This window comes from Diceros bicornis, chromosome 28 (genome assembly GCF_020826845.1).
Source record: "Diceros bicornis minor isolate mBicDic1 chromosome 28, mDicBic1.mat.cur, whole genome shotgun sequence".
Lineage (NCBI taxonomy): Eukaryota > Metazoa > Chordata > Mammalia > Perissodactyla > Rhinocerotidae > Diceros > Diceros bicornis.
Window position 1 is genome coordinate 15,031,638 of NC_080767.1, and position 23,962 is coordinate 15,055,599.

At 37.1% G+C, this 23,962-nt stretch overlaps 1 protein-coding gene across 3 annotated transcripts in view; it reads left to right on the forward strand.

The window, feature by feature from the left end:
• SLC44A1 (solute carrier family 44 member 1) overlaps positions 1-23,962 on the forward strand; it is a 185,197-nt gene that overhangs the window by 126,213 nt on the left and 35,022 nt on the right. Inside the window, exons 13-16 of one of the 3 annotated variants that reach the window (XM_058523703.1) lie at positions 2,687-2,824; positions 9,351-9,587; positions 11,972-12,052; positions 15,022-17,374. In XM_058523703.1, the coding sequence (XP_058379686.1) occupies positions 2,687-2,824; positions 9,351-9,587; positions 11,972-12,052; positions 15,022-15,045 (480 nt within the window). In that variant the 3' untranslated portion in view covers positions 15,046-17,374. Of the gene's footprint in view, positions 1-2,686; positions 2,825-9,350; positions 9,588-11,971; positions 12,538-15,021; positions 17,375-23,962 lie in introns of those variants that run through there. The other 2 variants (XM_058523704.1, XM_058523705.1) reach the window with 2 other exon arrangements.

Here is a 23,962-nt window from a genome sequence, read left to right on the forward strand (position 1 = left end):
TGTAGTTTGATGACTTCTGCTCTAGAATAAATTATTAAATGGGTTTTTTTGTGAGGACATAGGGAACTGGTGAGAACCGGGAACTAATCTGGGTTCTTTGAGAGTAGACCAGGCTTGGGAAGTTCTCCATTGTTTTTCAGCAGAATTGCTATTACACAAGATCAAGAGTATAGTTGATGTTGATGTCATTGAGGCATTTGGCAAAATGTTTTGAAAGAGGCTTTGTAGAAGATGAAGAAACGTGGACCACTCCAGTTAGGTAGTTAACTCTTTGGTGCCTCCTATCTTTAACTGATAAGAAGCACTGGCAGATGACAATGTAAGAGAGCAAGCAGCAAATGAATGCTACCAGAACAACTTAATAGTATGAGTTCTTTAAAATATTGTATATATTAACTTTTGAGATAAAAAGACCTGCAAACATAATGTAGTAATCTATTCTGATAATAAATTACCCTAATTTGTATAATGGGATTTCATACACTAAAGTCATCCTATGTTTCTCAAAGGGCACCATGATTTCCTACTGCTCCGTTACTGAAAAAGTTAATGAGCCACAAGTAGTGACCTACTCAGTACAGTACTCTTTCCTTGGCCCTGAAATGTTCTGCATTTTTAATCAGTGAATTTAATCATATAATGGCAAATTAAATTTTTGATAACTCAAACCTCATCTTCACACCAGGCTCCTAATAACTAACTAACAAGCATACATTTGGAACATTCATAAATTAAAGACTATCTCTCCCAAGCTCAGTGTTTAAAACTTTATAGACAACACAACGTAAAGTAAGTCCTTTGTGTCTAGCAGTTTTCCAGCACCTTCAGCATTTTGGACTCACCAATAATTTTTTAGGTCAGCACTAAACCAAAAATTCCTCAGGACCATAAGTTTTAGTCACAAAGCTCATATACTTTCCCTTCCTAAGACTCAGACGTATTTGAGGTTATAATACTTATTCACATTTCTCAGAAAATGCCAATGCTATTCTAGAATGTACTGTAAAAAAGAAGGGAAAAAAATCATAGTCTGTGACTGGTGGGTCAAAGAGGACATGGGGCAGCAGAAGCAGCTATAATTGAATCAAAGTGTGTCAGCTGGAACTCAGTACTACAAAGGACACAAAGCCAGCTCAGTCTGGCCTAAAAAAGAGAGAGTGAAAAGGGGGAGGAGGGGGGAGAGGGGAGAGACTCTTAGCAATTTATTAGCTTCTGTAACTGAGAAGACCAGAAATCTGGCTAGTTGCTAATCGTGCAAACGTTGTCACCAAGTGCAAGCCCCTGGTTTCTTTCTGCTCTGACTTCTGTGATGTTAGCCTCACCCTCAGTTTCACACTGTGACCTCCAGCAGCTCCAGGTTCTTCCCATTATGTTGACAAAACAGCCAAGATGAGGAAGATTGGCACAGATGTTAGTTCAGGGCTAATCTTCCTCACCAAAAAACCCAAACCAAACCAAAACAAAAAACAGCCAAGGCAGTTCATACCCTCACACCTCGCGGTCCGGGAAAATGAGAGAGAGGCTCTGTGAGGAGTGCCTATGGAAGAGAAAAGAAACTTCTTTTTCCCCAGAAGCCCCAGGGAACATCTTTACTTTCATTGGCTCTGATTAGTTTATGTACCAATCCCTGAACCAATCATGTGGCCAGGTGGGTAGAACATGCCGATTGATTGGCTTATATCAGTCAAGGCCTACCCCACTAGAGCTGGAGGTGGTGTCAGTCCCACTCAGAGTGGGGACGGGCTGTTTTCTCAAAGGGGATTTGGGGTCCTGCTCCTAGGAAGGAGGCGTTTGAAATGTTGGGCAACAAACAACTGTCTACTACAATAACCGTGAGAAGTGACATCATAGAAGAAAGCACCAAGGAGGAGATGATAGGTTCCAGATAAAACAGCACAGCAATCTTATGACTTTACACATTTGTGTAACTTTTAAGTCATCGCTAAAATGATAATATTGCGTCACAGATATTCACAGTGATGCACCTGAGACATCTAGGAAAGGTTAAATTGTTTGATTTACTAAGATAGAGAAGAAGTTAATGGATGTTGGAAAGATTTGTGTGTATTTTAATAAATATCAGTGTTTTTAAAGGACCAAAACTAAGCCAGCTGAAAAGCCCTTTACCATATTAGATATTTTTGTTGTTGTTGAGGTCATATTGGTTTATAACATCGTGTAATTTCAGGTGTACATTATTATTTATCAGTTTCTGTATAGACTGCATCGTGCTCACCACCAATAGGTATATATATATTTTTAATGTCTCATGTTTCCTTGTGCTTAATCTTAATCTGTACCTCATCAAAGCCATGGGTTTACCTGTGAATTTTTTTTTGTTTTTTTTGTGAGGAAGATCGACCCTGAGCTAACATCCGATGCTAATCCTCCTCTTTTTGCTGAGGAAGATTGGCCCTGGGCTAACATCTGTGCCCATCTTCCTCCACTTTATATGGGATGCCGCCACAGCGTGTCTTGACAAGTGGTGCATAGGTGCGTGCCTGGGATCCGAACCCGCGAACCCTGGGCCACCGAACCAGAGTGCGCACGCTTAACCACTATGCCACCGGGTCTGCCCCTAATTGTGAAATATTTTTATAAGCTATACTTTAACTATGTTTAGTTTATATCTTAATAGAGTAAGATTATGTTTATTAGTGAAAATATTGCTTTTGCTTTTGTCCAGAATGCATACACAGCCACAGCTATCAATAGCACCAACTTCTGCACCTCAGCGAAGGATGCCTTTGTCATTCTCGTGGAGAATGCTTTGCGAGTGGCTGCCATCAACACAGTGGGGGATTTCATGTTATTTCTAGGCAAGGTAAGACCAAGTGTATTATCTGAGACCTACAGTAAATTTTTGCATATATATATATTTGCTCTTTAATTTCAAAAATATATAACCCGTCAAAAAACTAAAAGTAACATAATATGAAGCAAGTACCTACAAAGCTCTTAATATGCATCAGACACTGTTCTAAGTACTTTACATGAATTGTGCTCATTTAATCCTTACAACAGATTTGTAAAGGAAGTTCTATTATTATCCTCATTTTACAGATGGAGAAACTGAGGTACAGAGCAGTTAAGTAATATGCCTATGTTTCTCCTTACATATTTTCAACTGTAAAGAAGTAAGAAACAGTCTGTGTAGTGGTTAGGGATACTGCATCTGGAGCCTGAATGCCTGGATGTAAACCTGGCTCTGTCACTAGCTGTGTGACCTGAGGCAGGGTCCATAACCACTCTGTGCCTCAGTTTGCTCATCTATAGAATTGGGATAATAGTAGTGCCCAACCTCTAGGGTTGTGAGGATTAGACCAGTTAATACATGTAGGGTACCTAAGACAGTGCGTGACACATTGTAAGTTCTTGATGAATTTGAGTTGTCGGCGTTGTTACTGTATATAAACCCCTTTAAAATAGAGCCGTTAGGGAATGAGGCTTAATGAGTGTCTGAGAAGAGGTCATTTTTTTCTATACTATTAAAATCTGCAAAATTAACATTATAATTGGATTTCATGGTATCTGTATTTCAAACCACAAAATATTCAGAAAATTTTAAAAATTGAATTAATAAAAAGACACCACTGCTGTAACCTAATAACAACTATCATTTTTATATATGCCTCCCAGTGTTTTTCCACAGGCTTATATTTCTATGGTATGACAGTCATAGCGTACATTCCTGTTTGTTCTGCCCTTTTCACATCATATTATCATACACATTTTTAATATTGTGTTGATAATTTTCATAATTACTCATTATCATGATGGTCAATGTTCCATCAAATACTATTCCTAAATAGTCTCTTAATACTGAACACTTAGATTACTCCAGCCATTATGCTTTTAAAATGCTTTGAAAAGGAAAAAATTGATGGAGAAAGGCATTGATAGCACTGTGTGGTTTAAGTTCTTAGGCAACTGTCATCTAAAAAGAATTATAAAACTCCGAGGATAGTTTATTTTGAAAATTTGTGATTAAACGTACATTATGACTGTTGGATTTGTTCTTGTCATGTTTTTACAGTAAGAAGAAATTTTTTATGGTGAAGATTGAATGAGTTAATCCCTGTTAAGGACTAAGTACAGTGCCTGACACTGTTATTAACGATTATTTATATGCTATGCAACTAATTCAGGAGGGCTTCAAATTCTTTGTTTATTTTATAATTTATCCCTACTGCTAAGAAAGATAAGAAGCAACTTAAAATAAAAACCTATATACACAGAGCAATTAAAATAAAAGGGAAATAAGAAGCCATATGGAGGAATGAGGGAGAAAATTAAGTGGCAACGTTGGATCATTTTGGTGATTTTGGTAAACTCTGATTGAGATATTTGCTGGGCACCAGGTACTGAGGGAGGTGCTATTTATGTGGAATGTTGTATGTGGTCCTCCCCTGTAGGGTGAGCTATTAATATTATCTTCATTTTATAGCAGAGGAAACCAAAGTTTAGAGACCTAAGTAGGTTGCCCAAATTTAGAGAACTAGAATGTGGCAGAGCTGGAGTTCAGACTCAGGTCTGTCTGACGTCTGAGTTTTCGGTCGCTGTGTGCTGTAATTGCTTCAACAATTTGCTTGAACAATATCATCAGTTGATAAACAATCTACTGCTTATCAATAGAGAAATGGTTGGAAATAATAGTCAACAGACTGTTATTCACCTATTAAACCATGTTTTTTATTGAGTTTATAGTATGATAACACATATAATATGATAAGTGAAAAGGCCGAGTAAAACTACTAGACTGTGACAGTACTGTTTAAAAATGTGCCTAAGAAGAAGAATCAAAAGTAATATCTCAAAGTGTTAATAATGATTGTCTTTGGATGTTGAAAATATGAGTGATTCCAAGCCCCTCCCCCTACTTTACCATAATAAGGTAAAATTCTCTATATTAAGTATGCTTTCCTTTTATAATGGAAAAATATATAGACGATAAAATACAATGTTTTAAAATTGGCTTTGAGTTTTTCAGCAGCCTACTGACCTGTCCATCAAAATTTTTTCTTTAGGTTTATCATAACCTTTCATTCATTCAACAAATATCTATAGAGTGACTACTTGTAATGTGCTAGGCGCTATTCTAGGTGCTGGTTATATAGTAGTCAATAAAGAGAATTTAAAATCCAGTAGAAAAGACAGTTTTGTATCCCTCTTTTCACTTAGTATTATATTATGAGCATTTCCTATTTTATTAAAAATGTTTTAAACATGGTTGTAGAATGGCTGTATCATCATTTATTTAACCAAGCCTCTGGGGTTTTGTTATACTTAAACTGTTCGCAAGTTTTTACTAATATAAAATATGCTACAGTGAAACCTTTGTATACAAATCCTTGTCCACATCAGTACTTATTTCCTGAGTTCGGAATCCTAGAAGTGGGATTAATGAATCAGAGTACATAACAGGGTTCTTGATATACATTGCTAAATTGCTTTCCCGGAAGGTATAATTTTGAATAATATAATTGTATATTTTTCAAAAAATGACTTTTTTTTTTTTAAAGAAAAGCCAGAAATGGCTCCAAGTCACTTATCTTTTTTTTTTTTTTTTTTTTTTTTTTTTTGGTGAGGAAGATTGACCCTGAGCTAACATCCATTGCCAAACTTCCTCTTTTTTTTGCTGAGGAAGATTAGCTTTGAGCTAACATCTGTGCCCATCTTCCTCTATTTTATATGTGGCATGCCGCCACACCATGGCTTGATGAGCGGTGCATAGGTCTGCACCCGGGATCTGAACCTGCGAACCCTGGGCTGCCAAAGTGGAGCGCATGCACTTAACCACTACACCAGCAGGCTGGCCCCCTAAAAAATTACTTTTAACACCATGAAAGATAAACATTTTTTCTAATCGAGAAATCCAAAAAGGAGAAAAATAAGAGGGAAAAAATCTTCTGGATTTCCAACATACTAAGATAAATTCTTTAGTTTTCCTTTTTTTAAAAACATAGTTCTGATCACAGAATACACAAAAGTAAATCTTTTGAAAAGAGTTTCTTTCATTACAGTTAAGTGGCTGCTAGTGTGCAGAAATAGTTTCTGATCAGGTAGTGCAACTAGATAGATCATAATAAACATTGTAAAAGACAGTGTCAGGAACGAACTATGGATACAACAACTTGGATGAATTATGCTATGTGAAAAATGCCAATCCCAGGAGGTTAAATACTGTATGATTCCATTTATATAACATTCTTGAAATGACAACATTATGGAAATGGAGAACAGATTTGTGGTCGCCCAGTTAGAGATGGCGTTGGGGGGAAGTAGGAGTACCTATAAAAGGTTAAAATAAAGAATCTTTGTGATGATGGAAATGTTCTGTGTCTTGACTGTATCAATATCAGTGTCCGTCCTGGTTATGATATTGTACTATAGTTTTACAAGATGTTCCCATTGGAAGGAACTGGGTAAAGGGTACATGGAATCATTCTCTGTTATTTCTTACAACTCCATGGGAATTCACAGTTGTCTCAAAATTTAAAATTTACTTTAAAAAACTCTGAATTTAAAAAAAACACAAAAGATAGTGTGATGGATTCCATTTCTTGGAGCCCCAGGGGTTTCATGGAATGCTAAGTTAGATTGGGAAAGGACCTTAGCTCTTCTAGTTTAGTGGCTTGTGACCTGTGATCATTGGCCTGAAGGGTCCTTAAAGGTAAGACTAGAGATTTGCAAGCTATTTAAACATTTATAAGTCTTGTAGATATTGCATATTTGCCCCAATAAAACTATACAAAAAAAAAAAGTCTTAAGTTTCATCGCTTCTGTGTGAAATTATTTTACCTCTATTTGATAATACTTTTTCTAACACTAATTATATGTTCTAGTTGACAGTTTATTTGGCTTTGATTAATAAAAGATGAAAATTCTATTTTATTAGTAAACAAAATCTTCCAAACCTGGATTCTGTGGGAAAAGAGCATCATAAATGCAAGATTTGTGGTGGAAAAAAAGAAAGAAACTAAGATTGCCAGGCACTGTGTTAAATGCTTTCAGAATTCTTATTTTAACAATTATGGGATGTATGTACTATTATTGTCTTAAAGATGGAAAAACAGGCTCAGAAAGGTTAAATGAACTTGCTTAAAGTCACAAAACTAAGAAGTATTAACTCTGTGATTCAAATCCACGTCTCTCTCTCCAAAACTAGCATCCTTTCCTTCCTGCCTCTCGCATCCTACCGTATGTAGGAATCTCTTCTGTTATATCACCAATAATTTATCCTCTGGAACGGGAGTGTCTAAACTTTTTAAATCATGCATCCTATTAGAAAAAAAATTGAGCACACTTCCCCAATATATTTGCATTGATTTCTTAATGATATATGTACAGCTTTTACTAATATATGCATTATAAAGTGTAATATAAAATGAAATTTAAATATGTGAGAAATATAAGTAGAAGTCTCAGGTGATCCTCTTGAGTAGATACTCCCTTGAGTATGTGTACCCTACCATGGAGACCACTGATACAGACCAGCACTTGTGGTAGGCTGTGGACTTTTATCAGAATCTTTTAAAATGAATGTTGCTGGGCTTTATCTTAGATCCAACCAGTCAGACTCTGGGGGTAGGGCCCAGGAATCTGCATTGTTCACAGACTCCTCAAGTGATACCTAGCCCCTCTGTAGTTTGAAAACCCAATAATGTATCCTCTGCTTGAATAAGTGCATGACACCCTTTCATCATGGTTGGGAGTAATTATGACATTTCTTTGACTTTTTTGGCTAAACATCACTAATTCTTGAAGTTGTTTCTCATGTGACAATGTCCAGCCTTCCACCTCAGCAGCTTTTGTCTCAACGTCTTGTTTGTCTGAACCACACCTTCTACCTATAATTGTCTTTAACATTTCAAATGTGGTTTAACTTTTAGTCGCATAGTGAGAGCATAAAGAACCTCAGTCCTCCCATGGGGTGTATAAAAAACTTGAAGAAGCGGTTAAGAAATAGCTCACTCTAAAATTAAAACCAAAAGAGTGAAAGAAAATGGGTGTAATTAGCTATCTCTGGAAATAACCCCAGAAAATAAGTCATTATAGGAGAATGTTCATAAGTGTTTGCCACTAAATGTTTGGGGGGTCTTTCGGATCTTGGGCAGACCCAGATTTGTTCCCTAAAATCATCTGAGAGAGGGATTGATTTATAGCTTAAACAATATATTGTCTAATGCATTATGACTCTTGATGAAGAGAATCTTGAATGAGAGATGCTTTCATGTTGATAAATAGTAGGGAAAAGGCCAAAGAAGAATTCTCAGTCTAGCTGTCCTCAGCACTGGACCGGGAAAGGCTGCTGTGGTTCTGGAGGACTATTTCTTTTCCTTTGTTATTTAAAACTTGATACTTGGCCAAGTAAAGGGCTGGGCAAGAGTGTGTCTGGGATTCAGTATGACCTATTACTGCTTTGTATCAGTACTCAAGTATTTGCTGAGTTGTTACCTGGAAAGAGCCCTGGAGTTGGCATTGGAAGACCATTATTTGGGTGGTATCTGCTCTTCTACTCTGTGACCTTGAGCAGGTCGGCTAGCATCTCTGAACTTGTTTCCCAATCTATAAAATGACGATGATAACATTTGCCATAAACTATTCATAGGGTTATTGAAAAGCTGAAATAAAATGTATTAAAGGAACCACAAAAAATTTAAAGTGCTACGTGTGAGGTGATGAAGCATCAGAGTAGGTGGTTCATAACAATAAGCAACTTGGCTATTTCTTTTATTCTTATAGCATGGATGTTTTTGGCAACCTCTTTCCACACAGATAGTCCAAATCTAAACTTCATGGCAAGTCACATTAAATTTACCACATATTCTATGTGAGATAAAATATGAAACAAAGAAAAAGCTCTTAGAGATGGTTGTTGCAGCATTATTTATATCTGAAAACAATATAAATCGCCAACTGTAGGAGAATGGTTAAATAAATTTTAAATCACCCATAAGATGAAATTATGTAACTGAATAAGTATTTATGAAACATTTATAAGGATACTATAAATATTAATGAAGAGCTTTTAATAATTTGTTTATATAATACTATTTTATATATGTAAAAATGCTTAGAAAAGAATACATCGCAATACCCTGAAATGTCAATAATTTTCTTCTGAGTGCTAAGAGTGTATAATTTTTTTTCTGAAATATGCATACATTTATCTTAAAAATTGTATTGTGTATATGGGTATATATGGATTATACTTTTTAATTTGAGATGAAGTGCACTCACGCAACCATCATTTATAAATAGTAAAGAGAATTTTAAGTCTGCGAAAGATAAAGTAGTGGTTTTCTACGGTAGGATATTAAATGTGGTCTTTGCTCTCTCTGCTTCAGGTGCTGATAGTCTGCAGCACAGGTTTGGCTGGGATTATGCTGCTCAACTACCAGCAAGATTACACAGTATGGGTGCTGCCTCTGATCATCGTCTGCCTCTTTGCTTTCCTAGTCGCTCATTGCTTCCTGTCCATTTACGAAATGGTAGTGGATGTATTATTCTTGTGTTTTGCCATTGATACAAAATACAATGATGGGAGCCCTGGCAGAGAATTCTATATGGATAAAGTACTGATGGTAAGTACTTCAAATGCCCTCTACTGCTTTAGGGATAAAATTACTAATAAAAATATTTTGTAAAACATTATTCTCTACATTTAATTCTCATTTTATGCACTGAGTAATTCAGAATTAAACCTGTAGCACTCATGGATGAGGTTAGTCTTGGGGAACACCCTTGCAGGACATTTGATCTTGTTCAAAATGTCCATAAAATGTTTGGTCCATCAGACATTTGGTCTACAGCAGAAGGTCCTTGATATGTGCTCATACTTGGTTCTCTCCAAAACATCCATAGAGAAATTGAGTCCACGCCAAAAGGTCCTTGATATTTGGTCCTGTCCAAGACCATTTGGCGTGGACCAAATATGCTCATGGGAATTTTGGACAGGACCAAATGTCAAGGACCTTTAAGGGTGGACCAAATGTCTTATGCACCAAATGTCTTTATGGATGTTTTAGACAGAACCAAATATCAAGGACCATTTGGCATGGACCTGATATCTGATAATTGAGGAAATCAAGAAAGAAGGCCCTCTTGTCATAGGCAGGACATGGATTTCAAATCCACCTAGCTAGAGCAGTACCCATTAATAGTCCTCAGTTCACACTATTCCATACTGCTGTCCCTCTCTTTGCAGTTAGATGGTTTTGCATTGACTTTTTAAACTTGACTTTTAGCCCTTGAATTGGAACATTGGACCACTAGTACCCTAAGTGTCCTTTCCTGAAGTGGGGCTCAAAGACAAAAAGTCTTATTTCTCAGGTTGTAGTGCCTACCTATATTTCTCCATCCACCACCTTTCCAAATATTATTGCTATCAACTCCATTAAAACCCATTATCCTGAGTATGCTAGGCCAAATTGAAGGTGTTTTGTGATGAATACATGTTAACAGACCCATGACTGGTAGATTGTATTGTTTTCCATTAGTCAAGATCTCAACCTTTGCACGGATCTTATATTCAGATTCTTTATAGTTATGTAGCCTCTGCAGCTTCCCTATATTAGAACCTCAATTAAATTTTTTGAAAAATTTAGAAACCGTGTTAAAATGGTTTAAATACTATTATCATCAATGTCAAATGCTACCAAATTAAAGATGCTTCTCCTCCATCCCCCCCCCCCCCCCGCCCCGGCCCCAGTACATAGTTGTATATTCTAGTTGTAGGTCCTTCTAGTTCTTCTATGTGACCTGCCACCACAGAATGGTTACTGACAGACGAGTGGTGTGGATTTGCGCCCGGGCAGCAAACCAGGGCCACTGAAGCAGAGCACACTGAACTTTTAACCACTAGGCCATCAGGGCTGGCTCTAAAGATGCTTTTTAGTAATAGGACTTTGCTATTAAGCTGTGAAATATTCCTATGTTGAGAATAAGTAATATTGAAGACTAAACATTACACATTGAAATAACAAATCATCTTTCAGGAGTGTGATTTATCTACTTAAATCTAAAATAAATGTATTAATAAATAAGCTAGATTTTTTTTTAATAGCAAAAATTACAAACGATTTAACTGACTTACTGGGTACTGATTATCACTGTTACTGAGAGAATCATCAGCTAAATTTTGGACGTTAAAATTTCTAAATTGTAATTCTAACGGGTTATTTTCATAATGGAATTTGACCTATGAGCATTGCATCTCTCTGATGATTAAGGCATTCAGAAGAAGAGTTGGTTTTTGTTTTTTTAAGCCACTGATTGAAAGCAGAGTAAAAAAATATTTTATAGAGAAATATAGTTTTCTCTGTAAGAATGATGAGGATATTTAATGAAGAAGTGCTCTATAAACTCTGACAGAATGGAAACGTTTCCTTCGGGGCATAATCCCATTTTCACTACTTCTGACCACAGGTTCTCATTGTTACTTTCTGTCCTCCTGCTTTACAGAGTAATTTCAAGGCCAGATAGAGTTTTTTGAAGTAGCTTATTTATGATTTGGTAAATGGTTTTAGTAGTATCGGTGCTTTCTTTTACCTTCTAGGGTTATTTTAAAGAGGAGGCTTATGGAGTAAAATGTTCTTGTTTTTCCATGTAACCTTGATATGGAAAAAGTAAAACCACAAATAAAACAATATTCTAAGTATGGGAAATTAGTCTTTTTTAAAAACCTTAGGTATTTTCTCTTCCGGATAGAACGAACATTCTCTCTTTGAGCCTAAGTGAGATTGTCACAATGAATGGATGGAAAAAAGATTTTGTCCCAACAGATTGCAGTCCATCCCCACAGATTTAGCAGCTCCTGTGAGTGATACTAAATATTATTTATTGCTATGGCTTTAAGCCATCCATTTACCAATATTGAGTCAAAAATGTAAATGTTCTTTAGAATTCGTCCACCAAACGAAATCTGAAAGGACCTAAGAATGCATGCGATTTGGTCCATATTTTGCAGGAGTTTGTGGAGAACAGTAGGAAAGCAATGAAAGAAGCTGGTAAGGGAGGCGTTGCCGATGCGAGAGAGCTAAAACCGATGGTAGGTGGACGTGAGGAGGTGGCCGCCCTCCCCGAATTTCACTTTCACTTCCTGTCTCTCTCTGTCTTCACTGACTGCACTTCCTCGGGAGAAGCTTTTGTTATCTGTATCACGCAGGACCTGCTGCTCTTTCTGTTTGTGTGTTTACCCATCACTTGGATGGCAGAATTCTTGTCACAACTTAGACCACCCTCTGTAAAAGTAAGCTGAAAGGAGCCACATCTTCGGTGTTCCTGGCGGGCTTGGGGATATTTTTGCCCCTAAGTTGAAATTGCTGTTTCTACTTTTTTCTTTTTAACTGTCAGTGTTTAGTTTTCCTCGGACTGAGCATTTGTTTGCGTGCTTGAACTGGCAGTTTGATTTTTATCATTTTGGAAGGTGATGATAGCAATTCCTTTCAACTTGCTCAAATTCATATTCCACTTTTTTATAGTATTGATTTGTTTATGTTGCTTTTGTTTTATAATGTTTTTGTTTATGTTTGTTCGGTTATATTTTTCTGTTCCCTGGTTGTACTTTCTTTGTTTCTTGAGCTATTTTTCAGTAGCAAACAAGGCTCTTTCCATCAACACCCACATTCCCACTCAGTAAGACGATCTGCCCTTCTCTGACCTCAGCTTAACTGTGAGAAGGATAAATTATCTCTGGTCAGTGATAGATGTATGTATATATAACCACTCTACTATCATTTGAAAAAAGCAACTTAAAGTTAGTCAGTCTAAGAGAATCCCAAGTTGCTTCCCCATAGATATTCTCACTGTTGCATAACGACAGATGTCTTTAGCATATATTGGTCTAATTACTGCTTATTTTACAGATGTATTGTTCTTAAATAGCATGTTTATTTCAAAATATTATATAATTGTCTACATCCTTACACAGTTCATTTTAAATAATGTGCTTTCTAATCAGAAGTGTGAGGTGAAGATTCTCTTTTCTTTCTTATTTATACTTTAATAAATGGTTCTATTTATAGGTTTCTGACATAAGAAATACATAGTATAAAACAAGCCCATGTAAGTATGTAAGAGTAAAGAAAATGGGTTCATTTAAGTTGGAGGGAGGAGGCTATAAGTATATGCAAAATAATTGCTTGTTCAACGTAAATTAAAGCCTCAGCAGAATGTTTAGATATAAACTCTTTCCTCTGTAACCTCTTCCAGTGTCTGATTTGGTGTTGCTCTAACAGTATTGATAATTATAAAGTCAAAACTTCATTGTTTAGATTCCCAAGGCACAGATCACTCTAATCATAAGTAAAAGGATGTAGAATGGCCATGTAGCTCTTAGTTTTAAGTCTGCATCAGCCAGAACTGGATTGAGTGGGGAGGGGCACCAGTCAGCAATCCGTCTAGTCAGGTTCCTGCCTCCCTCCTCCTTTCTGCATCCGTCTTCTTCCACATAGGCTGAGCGGGATGGCTGTGAGGATTCTGCCAACCCTGTGATGGCATGGGAAAATGAGGAAGGCTTCCTTCTGGCCACTGCTTGGTTGTCCTAATTGTTCAGGAAATAAGGTTCCAAGCCTAAAACTTAAGACATATAAAATCTTAAAATGTAAACCATCCTTTCTCCCATTTTCTGACTTTCCAGTGGTTGAACCTTCCATTATTAAATCATTCTTCAGTAAAAAGCATTTAAAAAAGGGGAGAAGTATTTGGAAGTTTAAGACTAACTCATCTGACCATGAACTGGCCTGTATTTCTGTATTATTCTTTAGTGAAAGACAGATGAATTGTAGTAGGCCAGAATGCGCGTATACCTTCTCTTACCTAAACCCCTAATTCGTAGGTAATAATACTGGGAGAATTGCCCAGGTTATGTGGCATTCTACAAGAAGCCAAACATTTACAAAGATTTTTTTTTTCCCTAATATTACTTTCAGTTTTAAATTAATGTCCCTTAACTCAAACAGTACATTAAAATCTTCATTTTTTGTTTTAATTTTATGTTGTTCATCAGTTCATTGCTTGCAATTAATGGCAAAACCCTCTGTTATGTCTCAAAATACATCTTTTATGTGCATTGTTCTTCTGGTGGTTTGGACATTGTAGCACTTGGTTCCTAAGAGTGATGTTTTAAGTGGTTAAAAAACTCCCCAGGAGAGAAGTGTGAAATGTTGCTGACAGGGTAGTTAAATTTTTTAAGCACATCAGTACCTCTAATTCTTATCTCTCTTTCGCAGTGTGCGTGAGAGTTGACCCCTACCACCACCACCATCTTCAGTGTGTCCCTAAAGAATTATCTGAGAAATTCCCCCCTGATGTTTGAGGATTGGTAGAATTTAGGATTGCTTATTTGTATTTGCTTGGTTTAATTCCCATGTTATTCCCTTAGATGAAAGTTCTGTAAAAGAGCGTCATACGTATTTTGCCGTATCTGTAGAGACAAGAGTTCGCTGTCCATCTTCTTCCTTAATGGGATATTTTAATTTAGGGTTTATTTTCAGCCTATAAAATAATGTTCAGGAAAATGAGGTTTTAAATTTTCCTTTTGACAGGGGATCATTGAAGTAAATATGAGTCCTTCCAGTTTTCCTCTTGGGTTTTTTCTTGAGAGAGCCTCACTTGTTAGGGAAACTTTGAGAGTTTGTGAAGTCTTTCTATAAATCTTTGAAAATGATTTTAGAAATATTTACCAAATGTAATATAGAAATTTAAGAAAGAGACATTCTGGCCATCTGCTTGTGCAGAAAAGAAGGTACAGAGGAAAGGGAGAAAAAAACCTGGCCACTATAGCGGCATAGACCAGAGATGTACTCTCTGTGTATCTCAAAGATGATCCAGAAGGAAGTGTGACTTGCAATATGCATAGGAGTTTCAGCCCCTGGAATAGAGGTTCAGGGGAGAAGGATTCTCAGTTCGTTTTGCTTTGTTGCTGTTTGTGACCATCTGTGTATTTGTGACATCATTTATGACCTCCTTTTAATGGTAATTGTCTAAGATTATACTCTGTATGACTTTGTTTTCTAGGCTTCGGGAGCAAGTTCTGCTTGAACCTAGCCGACGGTTATGGAACCCATTGACATTCCAAAACAATATATACACATAACTATGTATTTGTGTGTGTGGGTGTGTGTATATATGTATATGTATGTGTGTATGTATATGTATATGTATATACACACACACACATAATCAGCCAAAATCAGAGAAAAGGAACAGGGATTTAATACCTTTTTTATGCTTATTTTTGTCAAACATATACTCCTTTCATACGGGTGGCTTTTACAAGGCAACTGCCGTCATTTAATGTTTTCAATGGTAATTGTCTTAATGGAAATGTTAAGATTCATATCTGATTAACATTTTTAATAACTTAGAGGAGATTTTAACTTTAGTTATTTAAATTAGGTAAAATTATTGTACTGAATCTTCTGTCTAAAGTTGATTCAGGGGTGATTTCCCTGACGTGTGCGTAAAATCAAGATCTTATTTGACTGATGCATAAGTCCTAGTGGGACAAGACTAGGCATATGCTTTCAGATAAATAAGAAATTCCTCCAATCAGTTTTCCCCAATCAAAGAAGCCATGTCATTTTACTTTTAGAAACATACAAGTGGATCCAATGTGGGAATTTTCATAATAGCTCATGCATTTGTCAGCCAACATTAAAAAGTAACCAACTCCTCAGGTATTTGTAGTTTACCCTAATGCTTCTATAAGAGAGTAGGTCAAAAAGAAAAGGGTAGATAATCTTTCTTATGCAAACTTTTTTCTTCTATTTTGTCTTTTTCATTTTTGACTTCAGTAGCATCCTCCACACATTCGTGTGCCTGATTTGGAAGGAACCTGGGGCACCCAGCAAGTTCAGCCTTTAAATTTCTGTGTATTGATTTGCAGATTAAGTAATGCTGGGAGGAATAAAGAAGGGAGAGAAACATAGAACACAAAGCATTAAAAATTCCAGTGCTTGGGCTTCTGCTTCAGAGGAACTTCAGTGGTTTAGGGCTAAATGGCCATTTTATTCAAATGCTTGCTGTAAAATCTGAAAACAGATGGGCAGGTGCTCCTCTCCTTGGCAATTCATTAAGTATTCAGAATTCTACAATGGGTTTAAAAAGAATTGGTTAATGTCTTGATCTTCAAGTGTTGAACGTTCTTTTTGTTTGGGGATGGGTTTTGGGTTTTTTGGGTTTTTTTATTCCTGAAGCTTACCAGATATGAATGGCTAATATTCCATTGTTCTGCTTATTGTAATGGTGAATGCTTTAAGAAAAAAAAAAAAAGTGTGATTTGCTAAGAATAATTCATGATCTGTTTTATGTGATAACTCCTTTTTGTTACAATTTTTTTAAAAAAAGCTATTTTTGTTAATGTAAAGTAAATATTTCAGAGCAAATTTTTTAAACTTATTGCACTAAATACAGGCTCTGTACAAAAAAAAAAAAGCCTCAGCATTTTATCATTCCATGGAAGGAGAATCTTTTGAAAGAAAGCATTGCCTCCTACCAGAATTAGACAGTAAACTAGACCGGTATTATGGAAATGCATACAATTAATGTCACTAGGGCTTAATTAGCACCTGTTTGCTAATGTGCTTCCTTTCAAAGGGTTGGACCTTTAAATTGCTGCAAAAGGTAAATTGTATTTTTTTTTAAGTATCCGTGTTCTTTACTCTAGCTAGGCTAAAATTTGCTAAATGCCTTGGTTTCTTTTCAAAGCTCATGTAATATTTCTGATTTTTCAGAATATTTGCAATAAGGGTCTGGATTTTTTAAAAAACAAAAACAACACACAATTAAGAGCTCATGTCTTGGCAAGATCTGGGAAACTAACATTGTGAGAGTAGCTATTTTGAAACAGTACTTCTCCAGAAGTTAACATCTAATGTCACCAAACAGTATCGTTGTACTCTTCTATCTCATTTGAAATGGAATAAATATAATTATGTCACTAACAATTATCCAAATAGATGAGAGAGCAAATCATGTAAGAAAATTCAGAATACCTTCTGTTTCGTAGCCACACAGATTTTGGACATTAAGAAACATTGGGAACTAAATTTAGGATTGGCAAAAGTCTGGAAGATGGGTATCAAAACAGAAGACATTCCAGGAGCTAGCTATTAAGTGACCTGATGGAAGTCTTGAATTTGGAAATTAGGTTCTACTCACGTGGACATCTCAGCATCATGGACTCTTGCTGCTCCCTGTTCCGTATGCTCACAATCTCAGCTATTTGGAAGCCACCGGGAATGCTTTCTAATTATCATTTGCAACTAGAACTGTAATCAGAAAGAAATTTTGTATTTTTGTATAACTTGATTGTGTGCCATTTTATATAACAGGTCCTGTTTTACAAATAAATTTTGTTTTACTAACATTGTGTTTAGAAATTATGATCTATGTGTAACCATGTCATTTGAGTTCCAAATTAATTGCCAGGCTGTTTTCCCTAAGCATATGTGTGTGCACAAAGGTAGATATATGCAAATATGCATATATATGACACAGGCATGCACAGAGTGAGATTTGATATATAGAATATCACTCTCGTATGAGCTTCATTCCTTGGTTCATTTTATAAAGCCTCACAGAGACTTTTTAGCAATATATAAATGTTTTGAAGTTATGTTTGGATATTCCTGCTGCCTCTTTCATTCATTGCAAGTCATTCTTTAGCTAGCTATGGGCTGCCTTATTGCTGTTTGCTCACGGCCTCCATTTTCTGCCCAAGTGAGAACAATAGATGAAGAACAAAAATTATCTGTGAAATGTGGTTCCCTGGATAATTTGATAAACCATTGACTCTGTGTTGTGCTTTTTGTCTTTTTCTGTGGTAGATCTTCAAAACTGTACTCAGGACTCCTATCTCCAGAATTAGAGTTAGGGTCCTCTATTGTAAGTGGTGATCACTGTGACCAGAGGACCATTATGGTTTCTGGCATCAGATAATTAAGGCTCTGGTGCATGATTTAGACTTTCTAGGCTCTTGCCTCAAAAGTGAGCTCTGCTGTAATATAATATGGAAAGGAAAAGGTTATATTTCAGCATAAATCCAAGAGACCGGTCTTCTATGGGAGGCTCACCGGTGCGTTAGGTAAACATTAGGAATTTGGCTAGGGCATTGAGATTGTCTAATCCTTGCATGGATGAGCAGAGCTCAAAGCAGGTTGTTCCTTTAAACCATTTAATGCAACGTTTAGTGTTTAAGATTAAAGCTTTTATCCTATCCTATACCATAATTAAGTCCTAAGTTACAGCAATTTAAGTAGCTTAACTGTGTGTTGGTCCCCAAATTTTTTCCATAATGGTTGAGGAGGAGGCACTCACTGAGTCTATTTAAAAATTATGCTGGAAATAAGTTTTTCCTTTGTAGAGATGCTCCCTTGCTCATTTTTTCTTTTTACAACAAAGGGCATTAAGCTGCCAATTCCCAATACCACTGACCTTGGTATCTGCCAAGGGCACCTTTGTCTTCCCAGGGCAGTTTCAGGATTTCACCCCAGTAAAGGGTAGTGAGGAGATGACTGCGTCCCTTGTCCTGGTCCTCAGCTGCTTTAAACCAGAGTAATGCTTCTCCCACCGTCTTCCTCAACCAGCTACGGGAACTGCAGGCACCAGATATTTGTGAGGCCATGTCAGTGCCCCCGAGGCTTCCACCATTTCCACCCTGCACCACTACTAGCTAATAAAGGCCATTTCAGGAGGTCCCTCCGCCTGCAAAGCAGAATTCTGGGGTCAGTTCCAAAACCAGAGCTGCCAATTATGGTGACCTGAACATTTTATTTTATTTTTGGATAGCAATCTTCTGATTTGAATTTTTGGAGTTTTCAGTAGCCTTAACATAGGCTCTGAGAAGTTTCCTTCAGAAAGGTCTTTAAGCTTGTACCTTTGAATAAGTTCTCTACTGCTTTATCTGCCGCTACTTAAAAAAACAAAAATCCTCAGACTCTGGAGGCTTATTAGTGCACCTGCCACAGTTAATTTCTGTACTCTTTCTTATATTCCATCTGATAGATAGGAGTGCGCTGTAATGGCTTGCCTAGAGTTGTTAAGATGTGGCCTGTGAATATATATTGGAAAATTGTGGGTTCATAGGTAAATGCAGATAGCAGAGACTTGTGTATTATATATTCACAGCATAGAATGCCTTTTGCTTTAGATGCATATTCATGTATCTCTGTGTACTAAGGATGGTTGTTAGCCCTTTTGGAAAGTAGGCACTGTTCATATACAGTGGCTACTTTTAGAATTAGCTCATCTTTGCTTAATGGCACATAGCCCAAATTTTGAAAAAGCAAGACCCTTGAATGTGCCAAGAGAAAATCTAAAGCTAGCAAACTTGAAAAAAAAACCAACTAAGCATGTTGTATACACTTATCAATTTAAAATAGCACACTTTCCCCATTCAAAGTTCACAAATTTGAGCCGAATTCTTATTCTCCAGGTTTTAAGAGGAAAATTTTAATCCGATATTTAAATCTTTGAAGGTATCTTTCTTATAGAAAACTTCAATGCAAAGTTTTTAAACTTGAGAATTTCTGTGGAAAACCTTTCTTTTCTATAGAAATACTATAGTACCCTTTTTTCCTCCCCATCTCCTTGATTTTTATCTGTGAAAAAAGACAAATGATGTTTTAGTTTCAATATTGCATGAACGGTTATCAACTTTTGTAAGTTACATGGACAGGATTTAAGTTTGATATTTTCTAAAGGAATTCATTAGTAAATTTGTGGAAAAGACATGAAATTATTAGGAACCCAAATCTTAGGCTATTTTATTCAGTTTTGATACTCAGTTTTATGACTTAAATGATTTCCTGAGGAATAAACATCCAGACCAAGGAGTTCAGAATAATCGAGCTTTCAGACTCCTTATGGTCTAGTCAGGATCAAGCTGGATGTGAAAACATTGTAATTTCCAAATGTTTCAGAAATTTTCACCTTTATTTGCTAAGACCTGAATTTAATATTTGATATTCTAAAGCAGGTTCTTAATCTTTTGAGGGGACCATGGGCCGCCTTTGAGAAGCTTATGAAAGCAATGGACTGTCTTTCTCTCAAATGCACATAGCACATCTATGAATATTTAAAATGCTAGTAGAATTTCAGGGCCCTCAGACTGCCAGCCTCCACCCCACCGTCCCCTCAGGGCCTGAGGAACACACGTCAAAGGGTGCTCTGCAGTTGGTTTGATAGTGTGTTTGAAATGAGGTAGGGATAGGCCTCCACTGAACATACTTTTAAGATGATATTTATCAACTTCTGGCCTGGAATCATTTTTATAACTTGAAGATTTTAATTTACCAGCTTTGGAAATAGAAACCACACTGGTCTGAGTGAATGACAAGATGGCCAACACTAAATCTTCAAGACAGTAAGATTTCTTTCCCTGGAGGTGTGAGGATGTGTGTGTCCTGGGGCAATTTTTGGTAAGGTACCAAATTATTTGTAATGGACAAGAAAATCCAAGAAGAAATGAATAGGGAGTCCTTGTGATTATCCATCTACCAAAACACTTGATTCTTTTATTTTTTTGTAGCTCAGATATGACATTGGCACAGGGTTATCAGTAGATCACTATCTAAAAATATATCAGTCAACATGGCTGAAAACAGTTGAAGATGATGATAAATTAGCAAACTCAGTGTAGTCCACAGTTGACAAAACAGTTGTGGTGGAAAGTTGGAGAAATAGATGCTGGCAGGAAAAATTCAAAAGTTGTTTTTTCTCCCTTCGTAAATCAGGGAGGTATTTCCTGTTTTGAGTGTTTTCAGTGACTCACTAGAGCAGCCTTGGACCACTGCCAGTGGGATTGTTCCTGACTCCTCCAATCCACCCCATCTTCCTTCTTTAGGGAGCACATGGATTTCTTCACATCTGTACCTTATTATTAGGTAAGGGTGCTGGATCTCCATGGAGGGCCCTCAGGGCCCTTGAAAAAGCAGGCAGAAACTCTTAAAGGAGTTTGAAGCTCTTTTAAGATTTGATTCCAGTGGGTCATGATTTATACTCAAACATCAAACCGTTACCTACATTTTCAAGCTGAAGAAAGCATGGAAATCTCATAACTGGCTGGTGAAGAAAGGGGAAATTCAGCTCCCTACCCCACCCACACCCAAAAGAGCTTTAATGAGCCTTCCACAGTAGTAAATGGAGAGACCACGGGTGGAAATTCCCAAATCGGGTGAAAAAGGGCCAAAGTCTAACGTAAGTATATACGTTTGATATGTCCTTTCATCATAGAAGTGTCTGACTTAAAGGGAATGTTCTGACCTTCACACATCAATCTGACCCACCCATCTCGTCAGCTAGGAGTATAGTTTTAATTAGTTATTTTTTGAGGAATATGTGTTAAACCGTTCCATGTGAGGGAAAGTAAGTATTCAAAGGAAGTCTTGAAGAATAAATGGGCACAGAACTGGAGTGAAGCTATAGCCGGCATGCCACAGACCATTCCACCTGCTACTAGAAAATGCAAGCACTCTTATTATTCACCATGTTGATCATCAGGCCAGGATTTTTTTCATAGATTGTATTAGGTAACTCAGGAATGAGACAATAATAGGACAGATTTGGAGGCTGATAATTTGAGACAGACAATTAAGTAAAATTTCCCCATCCTCTGGGTTCCAGTCCTCTTGTTTTTGTTAGTTTCAATTTCAGAGACATCACATGGGGAAAGTTAACCTTTCTTCTATGTTGCTTTAGTGCTACCAGATTATGTTGGATTGTTGAGGTTTTCTGGTTTCTTTCCTCCTATAAAAGGGTACTGCAAGCTCCGTAATGAAAAGAAGTTTCAGTTATACTGTCTCAGAAGCTTCTTGACCACCGAATGCGCTTTAGATAGATCTTGTACCCAATGAAGTAAGTTCAGTGGGTTGTTAGCTGATTTGATTATAGAAGGAAAAAACTTTACAGCTAACAGAAAGGCGGGGGAAAGAGTGTGGAGGGCACCTAACAAAATGACAGTGTTCTGGAAAAACAACCAAAGACAAAAGCATACCTTCTGAAGACCAAAGGTCCAACACCAAGGACTTGCTGGCACAGCCTTTCTGAACTCCTGGAGTTTAGAATAGGCTTCTAGCATAAGGCAGCCCAGTTTTGAAGATCAGTCATTGCAATAGGGACCTTCTATTGATCTCTCAGGCTCTGAGCCTTCACATCCAGTGTCTGGCCTGGCCCAGTGTACAGGGTGATATGAACAGAAATGCCATCAGTGTGTGTTGTTTTCTCACTGCTGTGTAAATCTAGCATGAGAAGTATGTTGTGGTGCCGCATATTTCTCAATCTGATGCCTTTTTTGTCTTTTTTTTTTTTGCCATTTGCATCCTATTTCATAGTGTCAAAATGAATTTTTGTATCCCGTCCTGTCTTTGTCCATTACGAACTGTGGGATCACAGTGAAGCCTTCCATGAATTCCATAGTTTGGGATCTTTTACCTTAGCATTATTTTGAGTTTTTCCTTCTTACGGTGTCACTACCCTGTATTCAGGTGGGGAAACAAACATGTAGGTGCTTGAACATGCCCCACAGACATGGTTGCAGCCCTAGTATCTATGACTGTCATTACTGACACAGTGCAGACTTTACAGACAGAGCGTTATGCTCTCAGAGGACTTTAAAAATGTATATATTAAGCAATTAATTTTCTCGAGTTATCAAATCTTGCTGGGAAATTTACTTCCAAGAGCTCTGAATTGGATGGCATTCCATCTGGCTTCAGAGTACAATGAGCCTATATGACATGGAGCTTTGAAATGTTTTTCTTGTGCAGAAATATGAACTAGAAAAAAAGTGCTGATCTAATGCTAAGTTTTCTCTGTGTACTGACTCAGTTGCCAGAATTATAATGAAAACTGTATTTTAGTCTAACAATGTATAGAATTTTTTATGTAATAAATAAAATTTTATAGGAAAGAATGTCATTGTCTACTGTGTCCTAACACTTTCCCATTCCCAGGATGGTGATTAATAATGTAGAGGAGGAAAATAATTTTTCCCCCTACTCTTCTGAATTCTTAGGTGAGACCCCTGAAATAGAAGACAGATTAACAAGAGAAAAACACAGAAATTTATTAACATGTATACCTCATGAATACGTGGGAGATACCCAGGGAAAAATGAGTAACTCTCCAACGTGGCTTAGAATTCAAGCTTAAATACGATCTTCATAGGGAAAGGGGAGGGGGGAGGTAGGCCTCTCGGGAAGTAAATGATTCTTAGGAAAGATGAATGGGCCCTTACAAGAATAGATGGAGGTATGATAGTTTGTGAGAAAGCGTGTCTGGGTGTGGTGTTGACTTCTAGTCTCCTCTCCTATGATAAGAGTCAATCTTCTCTGGTGAATGAAACTCCCGAGAAGGGGATTGATGATAACTGAGTTCCTTTTGGAGGATCTGTCTTTAGGGAGATAAGGAGAGTTCAGAGAAAGCCTCTTCCTGCATTTGTTGTTTTTCAAGTGCCAACAGCTCAAAATGATCAATTTCCAAAGCGGCATTTTTTTGAGGTGGCATGTCCTGAACCCCTACAGTCATATTTTGCGGTGGCATATTCTTCTACTCTTCGGTAAAAAGTGATCGTGGGCAACATCTTGCTTTCAGATTAGGTCAGTATGCTGCAACGGTGCCCTAGAATTTCCTAGCTATGACTTTCTGGCATCTCTCAGCATGTCCTGGGGTTCTTGAAGTATGAAATATAAATGTACTAAAAACTCATTTCTGAAGTACAGAGCTCACCCACTGCCCGGCCAGGCTTCCTAGCTGGAGTCTGAGTCGCCCTGTGAATGCTAAGGTTGCAACTGAATTCAATCATCAGGCAGAGTAGAAAAACCTGTTAGATAACATTTACCATGGAAAACACTCGTGCCTCGTATGGTGCCCTGCACATAAATTGAAGCCTGGATCTGTGAAAAGTTAGTGGGTTTGTGAAACTGTGGGATGCCAAAATTTAGGCGGTAGCTGTGCC